Source organism: Falco punctatus, assembly GCF_963210335.1.
Source record: "Falco punctatus genome assembly, chromosome: 8".
NCBI classification, from domain to species: Eukaryota; Metazoa; Chordata; class Aves; order Falconiformes; family Falconidae; genus Falco; species Falco punctatus.
Genome location: NC_137588.1, coordinates 43,758,462 through 43,774,276, shown reverse-complemented (window position 1 = coordinate 43,774,276; position 15,815 = coordinate 43,758,462). Strand labels below are relative to the sequence as shown.

Below are 15,815 nucleotides of genomic sequence, written 5' to 3'. Positions count from 1 at the left end.
TAGATGTTTGGCTTTCTCTCTTTTTGTTTAAATATAAAACAATAGTAATGTTACAGTAATGAGACTGGTCTGGTGCTGTTATAAAACAAAATCAAGACCCAGTGCAAAGCCTGAGACTGCTACAGTTACACATGCAAAAGATTTGTTTCACTTGTGCTTTTGTGGAAGTCTTACTTGGTGTCCAAGAACTCATTTCTCATCAGAGTATGCTAGTTGATTTAATTTTAGCAATTTTTTGAAGGAGTAAAATAGATTTTTCATCCTAACAATTTTAGATACTTAAAAAAAAATAAAGTAGCAGCAGCTAATGGAGGCTTCAGACCATTTATTATGAAGGAGCTTGATTAACATCTTTGCTCTTTCTTACTCATTTGGAGTATGTTTTGTATAGTCTAATTCTTTTTATCATCATTATTACTATTATTCTTGTTTGACCTTCCTTTTCTGTCCTATTAAACTGTCTTTATCTCAACCCACAATTTTTACTTATTGTCCCAGTTCTCTCTCCCATCCCATGGTAGAGGGAGAGGAATGAGCAAGCAGCTGTACAGTTTAACTGCCTGCCATCTTAAACCATGACACTGAGGTATTATGGTAGTTTGTAATTTAGGACTGCAAGGTAAAGGAATCCTTTTTTCTGCATCTTTATTCTTTGAAAGATTTACAGGGGAGTGCCCATGAACTAGTTCTGAGTCAGTTACTTTGACCCATGTGCAGAGTTCATACACAGAGATAGATACCTTGGGTTTATAGTTATTTCTTCCCCAAATTATCTTTCCTTTAGCTTATGCTTTTAAAGTTTTAACTGTTTGGATTGACATTTTATCTGCCTACTCTTTTTTTTAATGCACTTTTTTTGCCAGCGTGAAGAAAAATAATATCAGGTGGGCAAAATAAGTTGTTTGTAGCAAGTGTTTTGGAGAGTTTTTGTATATGTATGTTAGAGCAGATACAAAGTTAGCTTTTGTTGTAGTGCCTTCTATCGTTCTTTGGCAAAGATATGCGAAGTACAGTTATGGAAATACTAACCAGCATGTTTGGCACAAGGATGAATTTTAACACTCTTGAATTTTAACAATTGCCAGACAAACCTGTGGCAGCTTTTGCCATCAAAGGTTCAACAGGGCACTTCCTCTGTAAGTTTTTTTCTCAAGCTCTGTTGGCACCTGTAATTGGGGCTAAGCTAGATTTTGTGTTTGAGGAGATGAAGTTTGGCTTTTGAACCACGGGAAGAGGTGTACAATACAATTGCTAAACTGGAACTAAGTTTCTGAGTGTCTGAAGGTCAGCAGAAGAGCAGAAGCTGTGCTTCCGACAGATTAAAAATCAGGTTTTGGAGGAGCACAGGAAAATGCACTGGTATGTGTTTATTGGTAGGAGATGAAGGAACAGATTCAGAGATTGAAAGGATTTCTTCAGCTATCAAGGAGGATTTATTTAAAATAAACACATATTTTGATAGAAAGATGGTTCTGTATTTTGGGGATTTTCCTTACTACAAGGTGAGTTTTAACAGGTATTTTGAACACTGAGTATCTATCCAATTAATATAGTGTTTTGTTTGAGACCTGCTGTTTTCATAAAATAAAACGCTTATTAAGAATATAGAAATGGATTAGAAAATTGTAGAGGAATCATGCAATGGTCAGAAATACCCAGCTGCCAAGCAACACTACTTTATCCTGTCTGTTGATTCTTTGATAGTAAGTGCCATTACATAGTAATAAAGAAAGTTCACATTGGGAGCTACATACATAAATAGTTGATTTCAGAGTGTAGCTATCAATTTGCTTTAGAAAACAGTCTGCATAGATTGCTTTTCTGTCTTTTGTCATTTAATTTGGTGCTAATGTGCAGTTGTTAAGAGAACCTATTTAAGTTGAGCATAACAATGCAAAATTTGGATATTTTTGCAGGGCATTAATTTAAACTTTTTCTTTAGATAAGAGATAGTTGCATACCATGCACACAACTTTATAAACACATTGAGATCAAAATAAGAATTAGAAAATAAAAGAACACTAGCTCAGCTCAGTAGATCACTCTGTGGTAGCTAGCTACCTTAAATACTTGTTTCTACTTGCATTTAAAAATAAGGCATTTAACGTTTCAGTCAGGTGTCAATAACATTTAAAATTATGTGCAGTCTTCAGCGAGTCAGTTCTGTGTTTATTTAAAAATAGCTTATTCTGATAAGATAATCAGGTTTAATTAAAAGTGCTTTGCTGAAAGAGGTTGCTTTAACTTCCTTGGACTACTGCTGTTTTGCTGCATGAATATTGTCAGATAAAATAAACCAGAACAAAATGTTGGAATCTTTTACTTTACTTTTTTTTCAAGCTGTTTATCTTGAAAAGTCAGATACAAAATAGCTATTAGTCATGTTTCCCAAGCGATTCTATAACAGTGGAAGAAAGAGTCTGCTTATTGAGGTTTACTTCATCTTGATAAATCAAACATATTGATACAGAGTTGAGGAAACGCAGGCGAGGTTTTTGTAGGTCGCGTACTCAGATGTGGTAGGGACATTTGCTCAGGCCCTGTGGTGCATGACGGCAATCCTTGGACAGTGGTCAGCAGGGCTTCTGGGCCCCTCGCTCTGCTGCCCTGCGAGCCGTGCGGCAACCTGCTTTTCCTCCGGCGCTGGCACTGCATCGGTTGTGGGAAACAGCTACCTGTGCTCCCCGTTCACCAGAAAGCTAGTAGGCACTGACGCTACAGCTGACACAAACAAAAGGTGCCTGGTGCCAGCCATCACTGTCTGCATCAGGCCACCAGAAGTTCCTAAAAGGTGACTCCTGAAGAAATTTCCCTCCAAAATTCCCTGAAGAAGCAACCCGGTTAACTGCTGCACCAATTGCTCTGCCTCTGTCAGTTGCCTCGCTTGCTGCACTGTTATAGCAAGGTCAGAAAGCTATAATACACTTAATGGAGCTGCATTATGTATGAGACTCACCTGCTTTCAATTTTATTTTAAAAGATATTATTTTGTAGTTACTGTTTCTTTCACTGTTACTTACAATATATAACTATGGGTAAGAAATTCTTCTTTATGCTCCACTGAAATACAATTTTCATTTTTCAAACTGTTTCCTCCCCTTGTAGAGAAAGATAAAGGAGGAGAACAAAATTAGGAGGTAGATAATTTATGAAGTGGCATATATCTAGATATTAACATTAAAAAGGTTAGAAAGTGCTGTCCTAAACCCCTGCTATGTGAGCTACTATTATGTGGTAATAGTTAGAAGTTAATTATGCTCTTTCCCTGTGATCATTCTCAATGGTGATATTTACTAAGCTTAAAAATGTTGACTGGAAGACACTCCTGTGTCATCAGTCTTGAAAAAACTTGTCAGAATTATCCTGTGAATGACTGAGTCACTTAAAAGAATGATGCTTATTCTCATTTAACTCAATGAATAGGAACTTAGGTGGAAAGAGCATTTCTCACCTTGTTATCACAGAAGAAAGTGTATTCAGACTTTCTTCACTGAAAGGAAAAATATTTATCTCGGAGAAAAAATTATAACGTAGAGGGAAAATAAAACTTTTTTTGTTAGGCATCTATATTTAGGTATGTAAACATTGGAGATTAAGGTGACTTCAGGACGTGTTGGTGTCATGTGCATTTCAGTGAAATGACTCTACCTGGAACTTTTTCTGCTTTCATTCCTTTACATGCAGATTATCATTGCAGCACCTGTAATTAAGTCCATGGACACGTATACTTCCAACAAGGCAATTACTGAAAGGCGATGTTCTTCACTTAAGTCTTTATTCTTACTGGGGCATTATTTTATTGGATACTTGAAGTTGGAGGGAACACAGTAACAAAGGAGTTTGGTTAGCTGTTCACACAGTTAAAGTACAAAAAGACTAATTAATGCAGATTTTAGGAGCAAGTCCCAAGTGTTTAGTCATGCGAGGCCCAGGAACCTTCTCATCTAGAGTTGTCTTTACTATTAGAATATGATGAGAATTTGAGACAGATAAATAAAAGGTGACAGTTTTTATTTCACAGTTCTGATTTTAATGGATTTGTCTGCCACAGGAGTGTTCAGACACTCCTCTTCTTTCATGTTAAAGTCCAGTCAAAGCAATTCTTTGTGTTAGTGGTTTTATTTCAGCACTCAAGTTTGCTGATGTAAAAGACTTCCTGGAGAAGTGTATTGAAAGAAACTGTGCTGCTGCACTTCACATCATTCTGGTAGCTTAATTTCTAAAATGACACTGTTCTTTGTTGTCCTTTCTTGGTAGGTGAGGAAGATGTTAATAATAAAAATGTGCAGTCATACTTTTGTGAGTTCTAAATGCATTTATTTACCTCTGTGAAACATCTAGATATTCTGTGCATAAGTAGTACATGGTTGAGTGAAAAGATTAGCTTGATAGACATCAGCAAGTAAAAACATTTGGATGCATAGTAACTGGTAAGCAAAATAATATGGAGTGTATCACTGGGATATTACGAGCAGGAGTACTTGTTTCAGACATCACAAGTTTTAGATGTGAGCAGGGAAGATAACCAAGTGATTCTCAGGAAAAGAACCTGAGTTGTTGTTCAGCTTAGAGAGGTGAATAGGAGAGCAGGATACATGTAACCAAAAAAAATTAGGTGATGGTACTTGCTTTCAGTTGCAGAATGGTAGACTAGGTAGTGGCCAAGTACTATGCTACTGACTTGTCCTGTTTCTCTTAATGTTTGGAAACTGGAGGCCTGATGTTCATAGTACTGGGAGCCCTAGCACGCAATTAGGTTTGTAAGACTAGAACAAAAAATAATTATTTTGAGTCCTTAAACATAAATTTTATTACTGTACCATGTCAAGGAATGCATTGTAAGGGCCCCCTGTTCTCCCCTCATCTGAGGTACTTTTTTGAGATTTCCTATAGGTAGCCTGCTTACACCTATGTTTATGGATTTAATTCAGAGTTTTCATGTTTGTAAGCTGCAATGAAACAGGTGTATTGACAAAGTATTGCCAACAACAAAGCAATGTGCTGTCTTTTTAGCTCAGTGTTAAAAATCACCTGATTATCAAATGATTGGATAAGAATGAAATAGAAATGTTTAACACCTTATTTTCTAGTATGTACAACAAAAAGGACTAAAAAATGGGCTTTAGAATACCTAAAGTACTCAAATAATCTTTATAGTGCTACTTAATATTCTGATTATTTTAGCAGCTATACTTAGAAACGGTGGTTTTGTTTGATCGAGCCAAATGGTAATTTCTGTAAAAAGCATGCTATGAAATAGCTCACTTGTAATATATTTTCTGTGCTTTTTCAAACTACTGTTGGCATAGGATTTCCAGTGTGATTTCTGTTAGCTATTTAAGAGCTACCCTAAGAAACAGTTTTTGCTATGTGTTTGAAAAATGTTGTATTGAGTATTGGAATGCAGAGATTGTATAATAATTTATGATTTCAAAAATCGAGGTGGTTATAGGTACAGTTTGCTCAGTGCCCTCACAAACTTAAGTAACTGTATAAAATCCTATCAGTCTTGCTTCTGTAGAACAAGATGTAGTAGTACTAGAGTCTAGTACAGATGAACCCAGTATCAAAGTCTTATAATCAGGATATAAAGAAACAGTTGTGCGTGGAATGAAAGATTGTCTTTTTACACAGAATTTGGAAACAATTTTTTAATCTGTTTAATCTGAACTGTCATGCACAAAACTATAATCCTTAAACTGATATTCATCCCAAGTCAGTATAAAATATTGCAATCATGCATTTTTTTTCTCTTTCAACAGAAAGGTTTGTGAAACGTCAGTTCTGAAATGAAACATTTGCTTCAGTTTGGTGACAGAATCTGGTGGAACTGCCTCTTTTGGGCACTTACCAAACTGATGCCAGAGAATCCTTGCATTTGAATATTCTTCAGATACTATTATTTCAGCATGTGCAGTCATGACTGAGTCCAGGCTCTACCTCAATTTTAGGTAGTGCCAATACTTACTTGCTGTTTAGAATCTGCTTAGAAGTGTTGGAATACAGACATGTAGTGCTGTCATCTCTGCTCCATGAGCTGTGTCTCCTTGGGCCTTAATGTTGTCTCCGCAGAATTGCACTGTACCATTGTAATCCTGCTATCTAGAGAATGACTGTTCATCTTCCGGAGCTGGATGAATTGCATAGCTTTTCTGCTGGCAAAAGTAAATTATATGATGGGGTCCTTTTCTTGTCACCTGATTGGAATTTGTTGCCCTGTAAGGAGTGGCTTGCGCAGATTAATTGTACTAGCAGGCAGCTTTGTAGGGTGAGCATTCCTGATTGAGAGTGTTTACATCTGTGTAAAAAGCTATCTGCACTAATCTATTTTTGTGTTTTCAGGGTGGTGGTGTCAGCTTTTCCTGTCCTAACCCAACACAGAAGTGAAAATAACAGAAGTTGAAGGGTGCTTAATTGAAATAAAAGCGGTGACTGCTAAACATACATGTACAAAGTAGACAGTCTAATACAGAATAACAAATATTATTGCTGGATTTGCCTTTATTTATTTAAACCAGACTCTTAAGTCTTTTTTTTGGTACAACTTGGATAGATTGTATTTCTTGCCCAGCATTAAGCAGCTTTCAGGAATATATTCTGAGGTGTATCCTGAAGTGAGGAACTTGGAGGATTGCAATTTATTCTGGCCTGTGTACCCCTTCCCTTTTCTGTCCATGGAACGTAAAGCAACTGCATTATAATGCCCTCTGTCATTCATAAGTATTCTTTCAATATCATAATCATGAAACGTGTGCATGCAGAAGTATTTGAACTGAGGTTTATTTCCAACTAAAAACAACACACTTGTAAAACAGGAGAAAATGAGATTTTGAGTTGCAACTTAATTTGCATGTATCATGTAATGATGAGTTTATCTTGTCAGATGAAGTCGAAACAGATGCATTTTTAAAAAAATGTCAGATTATCCTGAGTCTATTTAAAATAGCCATTACATGTTACCAAGTTGTAAAATGGCAACTGATTGCCTTCTCTGTTTCCATTTTTGCCAGGCCAGTCCTGTCTCACTTATGCCAAACGTAAGACTTGGATCTGCTTTGAAGTGGCTTTTAGTAAGTCACCTTATGTGGGTAAAGACTGTTAAACATTTGTGGGATTGTGATGTATTTGTGATTTTTGAATTATTTTGAATATTTTCACTGCTATGGATTCTGATGCAGTAAACAGTGAGTTAGTACACCGCTGACTGAATCTTGTCTGGTATGAGAAAGGGGAGGGCTATGAAGGGTTTAGAGCATAATGTAGAAGTGTACTGTGTGCCTTGCACAGTGTAACTGACAGTAATATATTGAAGTTATTTGTGGATAGAAGCGTCTTTGTAGTTGGTATGGTACCTATGAAACACAAGCCAGTATTGCTGTTGATTTACTAAAAAGAGTGTTATTGTGGTGATTGATTTACTAAAAAAAGTTTTATTGTGCTAGGTTTCTTCCCTAGAGAGTTTTATGTAAAGTGCTTATAGTAATTTATTGAAAGTGACACAATTATAGTCAAGTTCTGCAAAACTTGGAATGTTTAGCACTTAACCTGGCCTTTAAGGTTTATACATCGTTTGAGACTTGTAAAATGAATCTCATTAATAATATTGACACTTTTTTTTGAGCTTAATCTCAGATGTCTAAAACACTGTAGCAGTAGTAGACTGCATGTTGGAAGGTCTGTGACTAGATGTTGTCACCAGAGCAGAGAGCATCACTGGGAGCCTCCTGTGTCTTGTCTGCAATGAACTGCACCCGTTCCTGTGGGTGCTGCACTTCTTTCTCTGCGGGGTTTTGGTCAGGGTACTTGTTTGGCTTGTGGTGGTCAAAAATATGCACTGCTTTGACAGTTGCTCCTCCTTGGTTCTATGGCCATTGTTACCTTACAGCATGGAACCCGTGGGTGCAGCTTAGCCTGCTGGGTTGCCCCCCAGCCAGCACTCAAGCTCTGCACTCAGCTTCTGTGCATTCACTTTTTTGAGCTTTGCCCCACTTTGAAGGAGACAAGTTAGATCTTAAATTTTACTTCATAAAATTCAACCAAATTTCAGATCTGTGATGAATTCTAATTTGCTGGAGTGTAGAAGTTAAACTGAAAGTTCGAGGTAAGTCTTGATCTTCAGATTTTTTTCAAGACTCACTTTATAGTATTCACGCATCCCAACTAACATTGACAGGATACTGTTATATCATGATAATAGCCCATGAAGGGTATTATTTTTTAATAACTGTTTAAGAATATAGTTTTTCTGTGTTAGTATACATTTCAGCAAAGGCTTTGAGCATGGAATTGGTAGGAAATCTAGTTTACAGACATTTGATCTTGTTAAATGTGAAAATGATTTGATTGATGTTTCCTTTAGTAAACTTTTACCTCATTTTAGTGTTCTTATTTTTGTTAAACTTTAGTAATTAGTTTCCGTTGTTTCTACTTATTCAATTTTTCTTTTACAAATACGAGCGTTTAAAAAGCAGTCATGAAAGATCATCATAAGTATTGGCTGGAAAATACACTAAACCAGAACAAATGTCTAATTTATACTTGAGTTTAAAAAGAATATGGATCTGCTGTAACTGGTATGGATCTTTTTAGTCACAGAACGTATTAGGTCTACAGTATAATTATTGCTGATCCCAACTAATGACTGTTTCGGGGATTATCTCTTTTGGAGTCAGCCATCTGCTGTGGTCTGAGTAATTAACTAAACATAATTAAAGGTTGACTTAGTTTGAAAGCAGAAGTATGTATGTCTCTAGGAAAAGAATATGATTTCTTCAGTTCAAAATCATTCAGAAATACCAATGTTCCAGTTTTCTATTAACGACTTTAAATAAGCAGCTGAATTGAAGGTTGAAAATGCAACCACCTCAACCACCACCCACAAACTGAAACAAAAAGAGCTGGGGGGAAGCCTTACAAGGGTAGTTTATTACTGTTCTCTCAGTTCTTACTTGATGCTGTATTACCAATTCAAGCAGATGGCTTGCCTTGGTTAAAAGCTTGGAAGTATAGCTAAATTTACATTTCTGTATTAAAAGAAGTATTGATATACCAAGAATATCTTCCCATTTATGACAACAATACAGATTGCTTCTAAGTGGTTCTTAACTGTGCTTATTTATAACATATAGTAGATGGTAAAGACTTACTGTAATGCTCTATTATTATACACAACTTGACAGCAATTTTTTTTAGAAATTGGAGAGTTATGTATGTTTCTGTCAGGAAACACAAGTAAAATAAAAAGTTTCAATCCTGAGTTTTGAATGCAATGTGTTAAAACTTGGAAATACTTTCCCTTTTATAAGTGATTACTGTAATAATACCATTATGATGTCTTACTGATTTCCTTTATGCCATCCATATATAGAATAAATTCACTGTGGCCATACTTACGACAATGAATACCAAAATACAGAACCATAGTTTTTTGTACAAGGACTGCTTGTTGGCCTCACCTAAATTCAGTCATTCATAGTGTCTAAAAAATGTACTTTGTTATATTCATTTATGTCTATTTATTAATCTGTATATACACTGAAGATAGTAATTTTTTTTTGTAGTATGAAATAATGCATGTGGACATAATAATGTTTAAAGTCTACGGTATACAAAATATTTAACAGTGCCCTGTTTCCACTAAGTAGCAGTTTAGCTGAACTATAGTCACAGATTATTAAAAATCAGTGAGTTATTCTTTAACTCTAGATAGAAAATGTTTAATTGGAGAAAAGTATGTATTTAGGAACCCTGAATTAAAAATTAAAATGTTTAATAATCTTTTGCCTTGGTAAGTTCTCTGAAGGAAATAGTTTTCGTGATTTCTACTGTTGTTCTCAGTATAGTAGTAGATACTTTTTTTGTACTGTATCAGTGTAAGTAGTTGATTTCTCTGTATTTGCAGAAAACCCCCCAGTTTTCTTCTGTATTCATGAAGATTATGTGTGATAAATTGGGCTGTAAAGAATAAAAGCAGTGAAGTCTTTTGGTGCTGTTTGCAGAATTGTTTGCAGTTTGTGTAAAGGGTAGATTCTATAAGATATACTATAGTTCCCTAGTTAGCAGAATTTTCACTTCAGGTAAGCAGTATCTCTTGTTCTGTTAGCTAGCAAAATCTGTATAGGCTTTATCCGGTATGTAGAAATTGCCACATATAAAAGTTACTAGTGGTAAGGAATAAATGATTTAGTTACACTGTGTATCTTTTACCAGTTTATCTTCCAGATATTTTGTGTGTTTCTCTGTGACTTTTGCTTTGTGTTTCCTTTGGCTTTTTAAGGTTCATTTTTACTGACTGAGAGGAGAGAAGAATACTGTGTCTTTCTGGAGAAGCAGTTAACAGCTTTTATGCTGGCTTTCCAAATGACTATTTGCGAAGTTGCTGTTTAGCATAACTTTGGATCAGAAGTGCTGTTTAAGACATCAGTTGTCTAAACTGATTAGGATAGCATTTGGAAAAGTGTCTCTTGTGTACTTGGCATTCTGTTGTACAGTGGTTGGGGTGAGATTTTACAGCCTGGTACCTGTGATGGGGCTGGGAAAGGTGTTGCCTCTGTAGCTGAAGGAGACTGCAGGATGGGAATTGGTTTCTCAGAAGTTTCCCTGGCAGGAGTTAACTGTGCTTAATCTCCTTGCTTTTGTAATAATAAAGGCACTCTGAAAAGACTTTTTTCCCCCACCTTATTTATACTTTGATCCTGACACACTGTCAGCTGAAGCTCTGGCAGATTGAGTCAGATAGTGTTTTGACTCTGCTACCACTGTGCTTGGACAGCATTTGCTTCGTTGCAATTTGTAAGAATTTGAGGAACTACTTCTCAACAAGTATTATTTTTAATAATAATTTTACTCGTGTGTTTTTGTACAACATGTGTGCTTGTTCAGTGAAATACATCTGGTAACTTTTGGTTTAGGCAATAGTGGCACAAATAAAAATGTCTTATTTCACATGGAAAGCTCACCAGGGAAAAAAAAAAAGCTAGCAGCTTACAGGAGTTGTGATACGCTATCTCACCATAATTGCTGGGTCTTTCCCTAAATTAAGAGACTAGATGCGGACTTGCTGGCATGCGTTACAGGTTGTGTAAAGCTGGGGTGTGTTAGGGAGCCTAAGAGCAGGGCAGCTGTGCCAGCAGGGACAAGCTAGCAATGGGGGAGTTGCAGGCAGTGCTGGTCCCGGCTCCGGCACAGGCCCACAGGCTCTGAGCCTGAGCTGTCACACGGGCCAGGCCAGCTGAAAGGGGCCCGTTGGGCCCAGGGGACCCCTGGCAGCGCGGGCAGGCGCAGCAGCAGGCAGCAGTGGTGCAGGCCTGGCACGCAGCTGTAATGAGACATGGACGCAGGCCAGGCTGCAGAGCTGTGGCCTGCCTCAGGCGAGGGCTGGAGGTGCTGGCCTGAGCCAGTATGGACCTTCTGAGCAGAGGGTGTGGGTGGGTCCCAGGTGAAGCTGTTGTCATAGTTGAAATGTGACGTAGCTCTCAACAGCGCTGCTCTGTTCCCTGACTGTGGCAGTTGTGTTGGATTCCCCTGAGCGCCGTTCATGTGACATACCCCTTGTGTGAAGGTCTTGTAGCACCTAATCAAGAATTGAGTGCAGATCCCGAGGCGTGGTCAGCACAGACACTCCTGTAGTTCCCTTGTGATTTCATTTCCTGCCATAGAAGAAAAACATGTATCTTCTCTCTTACAGATATGGAGTCTGGGGAGTGGTTAACGTCATCATCCGTCTCTTCTACTGCAGCTGCCTCGACTCCAGCATCTTCTACACCATCTGTAGCTTCAGCAGTATCGAAGGGTGGCCTTTCCACTGGAGCTGCATCACTGAGTTCTGCAATCAACACATGCGGTAAAAATGACTCATTAATACATTGCAATGTGATTTTAGTGTTTGTCAACAATTCTAATGATTATTACAAGTCGAATATAATAAGATTGCACAGATGCATCAAAAACAAATGTTTGGATTTCTTTTGCTAAGTGACATGTGAATACATTTTACGTAAGTACTTGTTTATTGAAGGAATGAAATTAATTTAAAATTGCTTATTTCAAATATTAAAGAACTTTTCAGTTTGCAAAGCTGCCTTGGAAATGAGGATCAAATTAAGTATTGATCTAACAAACTCTGTGCCGTGTTCAGGTTAATATCTAATAATCCACTTCTGTATATACATCATGTTCTCAGCATTCAGGCCCAACCCTGACTGTATTTTTGTATCTGGAGGAATAGTTTTGTCTAATGGAACTTGAGATCAAAAAGGTGAATTTCAAAATGTCATAGTCTTAGATATTCTTGACTTGAGTGTGAAACACCTTGCCTTGAGTCAGAAAATTACATGGAAGATTTCTCCATGCAAGAATCTCATTTTTGTCAATGAAACTCATTTCAACTGAATGATGCATATGTCACCAACAGAACAAGAAATGGTATCTCACTCTTCCCTGCTGTTTCTTCACTGTGGAGAACAGATGATACATATTCTTTTTGTTAGCCTGAGTACTGCTGATTTTTATGACATATGCAGGAAATGGGAAGATTTTCAGCTTAAATTCATGGTAATCTGCTACTTTCAGAACAAACTTGGTTCTTGCAATGAAGTGAGCAAGTGTGTGTTCTCCAAACTGAAAAATTCTTCTGCCCTGGATACTATAGAACCAGTAGATTCTAAGTGCTCTACTACAGCCTGTGTTTGTTCATTTGCAGCTTGCTTGGGAAGAAAAATAGAAACCAGAATGTTTGCATACCTAGAATTAGGTCTCAGCTATTTATTTTAATTACTTTAAAATCAGCCAGAAAAGTTCTTAACTAAAACTGATCCAGAACAAGTAACTATGTTTTATTTTTCAGTACCCCACTACAAATTCAACTGCAGGAGACTTTTGTGTCTGTTCGTTAGCCCATGCCATTTGAAATGGTTCTCTGTGGTGGTTCCCAGAATCTAGTAGGAGTTCATTTATGTATGGCTATAAATGTACAGTCCCCAAATGAGGGTTAATATGACTCCATTTACCTCTCCCTGCTGCCTTTGCTTTGTAGCTATTACAGCATGTAATTTTTTGTCTCCTGTAACATTATGTGTGTATATTGAAGGATATGTATTTGGTCTATCAATATACAGTGAGACAAAAGTAGATGAATGATGTCATAAGGATAGTAAACTGTCAGTTTCTTTCTTCATTAGGAAATCCAGTAGTCCTTTTCTTAAGTAGCCTTAAAAGTTTTATTCTCAACTTTTATTTAAAAAAAAAAAAAAATTCATGGCTGTCTGATAGCTAATAAAGACTGATAGTAATTCCGAGTATTCATGGCTTGTTCCTTTTGGTTTTTTTTAAGGTCAGAGCCGTTGTCTGGCTGCATCTGATTTTTAAGAATGTATATATTTTCTCAAGGACACTTCATATCCCTAAACACAAGCTGGAATGAAGTTTACTATCGATACTCTCCCAGCAGTTATCAGTTTCTCTGCATGACACAGTACACTACGGTTACTGTTGCATCTGCTCTGAAAAGGTATACTGTCCCAGAGAAACCTCACAGAAGTGTTTATGCTGTCAACCAGCCAAAGACTGTTTTCCCATGAATGACCTGTGGCTGGAATGGCAACTTCATTGAGTCAAAACTTTCTTGAATTTACAAGATATTCAGTAGTCAGTATAGACTAGTGTCGTAAACTGAGATGTTATTCACTTCTGTGATAATTTAAAAAGTAAAAAAAAACATAAACCAAAAAAACCCAAAACCAAAAAAACCCCAAAACTAAAAAAAAGACAATGTCTGCCAGTGTCAGTCTTTACATTTAGAAATGCATTTCTCTAGCATCTAATAAAATAATTGTTTAAGAATGAACAGTTATTCTTGTTCTAAGAGAACCTGCTAGAAGAAGGTAAAGTCATCTTAATCTACGTTAGATCAGAGAGGTTCTTTTTATTCCAGTTCATCTATTTATTTTCTTTGTAGCAATCAATAGTCTATTAAGTAGTCTGCACAATACACTTGATTGGATGCCCTGTCAGGTCCCCACGATGCATGGTGAGTTAGGACTGAGAATCTTTATGCTTTGGCAGGTAGATTTCACTACATATAAATTATTTTGGCATATTCCCAAGTCAAATGGGCAAAGCACCTGTGTTGAAACTATTATGGAATATATGTACTGTTAGTTTAATTGGCTAATATGACATTAGTTCCTAAATAATTGAAGCATTCCAGTCAAGTAAACAGATACTTCACTTAATTTCTCTTTATTCACCTATTCCTGAAAATAAGAAGGTGTATTGGAAAAGAAAATTGGCTCTGGAAAGAGGTTTAAATTCATCCTCATGAGAATGGTAGCAACTTTGGAAGAATATAAATCAACAACCTTTTCTTGCATGAGTAAATGATACCGTAATTCATTGTTTTGTCTTTGTGAGGGGCAGTAATGCCAGTATGTGAAACTGTTCAAAGTTGAACAACAGAGTCGTACAGTTCTGATATTGTCAGACATAAGGGTCCTTTATTTTTAATTTTCAAAAGAAGGAAGTTCATTAACATTTTATAAAATGGAAAAAAAACCAATCAAAACCAGAAAGCAACCTTCTTTTCCAAACCAGGAACTGCATCTATCAAAGCAAAAATCTTCATTCTTTTTGGAGTCTGCTATTTCTCCTTAAATGAGACCCAGAAGAATTTTAAAGTTGTGGGCATAAATGTACAAAATCACAGGATTATTTTAATTAGAAAAGTTTGTAATTTTCCACTTGATTTTCTGATTTATAGTTAAAAAATTGTTGTTTTTTTTTTTAACTCCAACTATTTTTTGTGTCTCAGTCTTTTATATAAAAATGGTATTTTTGCACCTGAAATAAATGCTGAGAAAGATCAGATTTAGTGCCTAAAATGTAAAACTGTATAAACAAATTTTTTTTGGTGGTGTTTTGTATCATCCTTGGGTTTGTCAGAATTTTCATCCAAGGCTTGTAGGTATTTATTGACTTCTAGAGATTTTTAAAGGTTGTGACTGCTAAGTGACAATAGCAAAATTGAAGTGGATATGTAGAAACAAAGTGGTGATTAGCAGTTTGTGGACTGTACAACGATTTTTTATGTTGAGGGAGAGAATGTGATGGTAATAGTTAAAGCGATGCAGATGCTTAGGTGAAGTACAAGGATGTGAAGAATAGTAAAGTACAGTTGCCAGCTTTGGTACTAACAGACTACCCATAGTGTTACACAGTCTACATCACAGGTTCTCAGATTTTTGGAAATGAATGTTAATGGTCAGTACATCTTAATTTTAGTGTGTTATATATGTATCGTTAAGAAGCAGTCTCTAATTTCATTATTATCAATAATTCTTGAAACATACCAGTTTCATTCAAACTTCCTGCTTTATATTATTACCTTTAAAGGCCAGAAACTGATTTCTTTCTCACTGTTCAGTCTGGACAGTGCAGTGGGGTCCAGGCACTGGCTAAACTCTGTTTTTTAGGGATAGGACTGTGACAAGAATGTGCCATGTGTAAAAAGTAAAAAAAACCCAACAAACAAACCACAAAACAAACAAACAAAACCAACCTATTTTTTCAAGGTTATTGAAGAACATAAAAATAAGGAGGAGAATAACTGAATAGGTATAATTCAAGTACTTCAGTGTTTCCAAATTCTGTCGTATCTAATATTTGCTATAGGGACTACACAGATGAGTGAACAATTTTGAGTATTGTTTGGACATGGAATTTTACCTTTGTATGTAAGAAATGGACTTAGTAGAAACAACCTTGAAAGAAAAACAGTTTCAGTGTATTGCTTTTTGGATGTTAGAGATTAAAAGAAACCA

At 36.4% G+C, this 15,815-nt stretch overlaps 1 protein-coding gene across 18 annotated transcripts in view; it reads left to right on the top strand.

The window, feature by feature from the left end:
- BAZ2B (bromodomain adjacent to zinc finger domain 2B) overlaps positions 1-15,815 on the top strand; it is a 157,869-nt gene that overhangs the window by 58,790 nt on the left and 83,264 nt on the right. For 13 of the 18 annotated variants that reach the window (XM_080398653.1, XM_080398658.1, XM_080398648.1 and 10 more), the window contains exons 1-2: positions 7,054-7,070; positions 11,687-11,842. In XM_080398653.1, the coding sequence (XP_080254779.1) occupies positions 11,689-11,842 (154 nt within the window). In that variant the 5' untranslated portion in view covers positions 7,054-7,070; positions 11,687-11,688. Of the gene's footprint in view, positions 1-7,052; positions 7,071-11,686; positions 11,843-15,815 lie in introns of those variants that run through there. The other 5 variants (XM_080398660.1, XM_080398650.1, XM_080398649.1 and 2 more) reach the window with 2 other exon arrangements.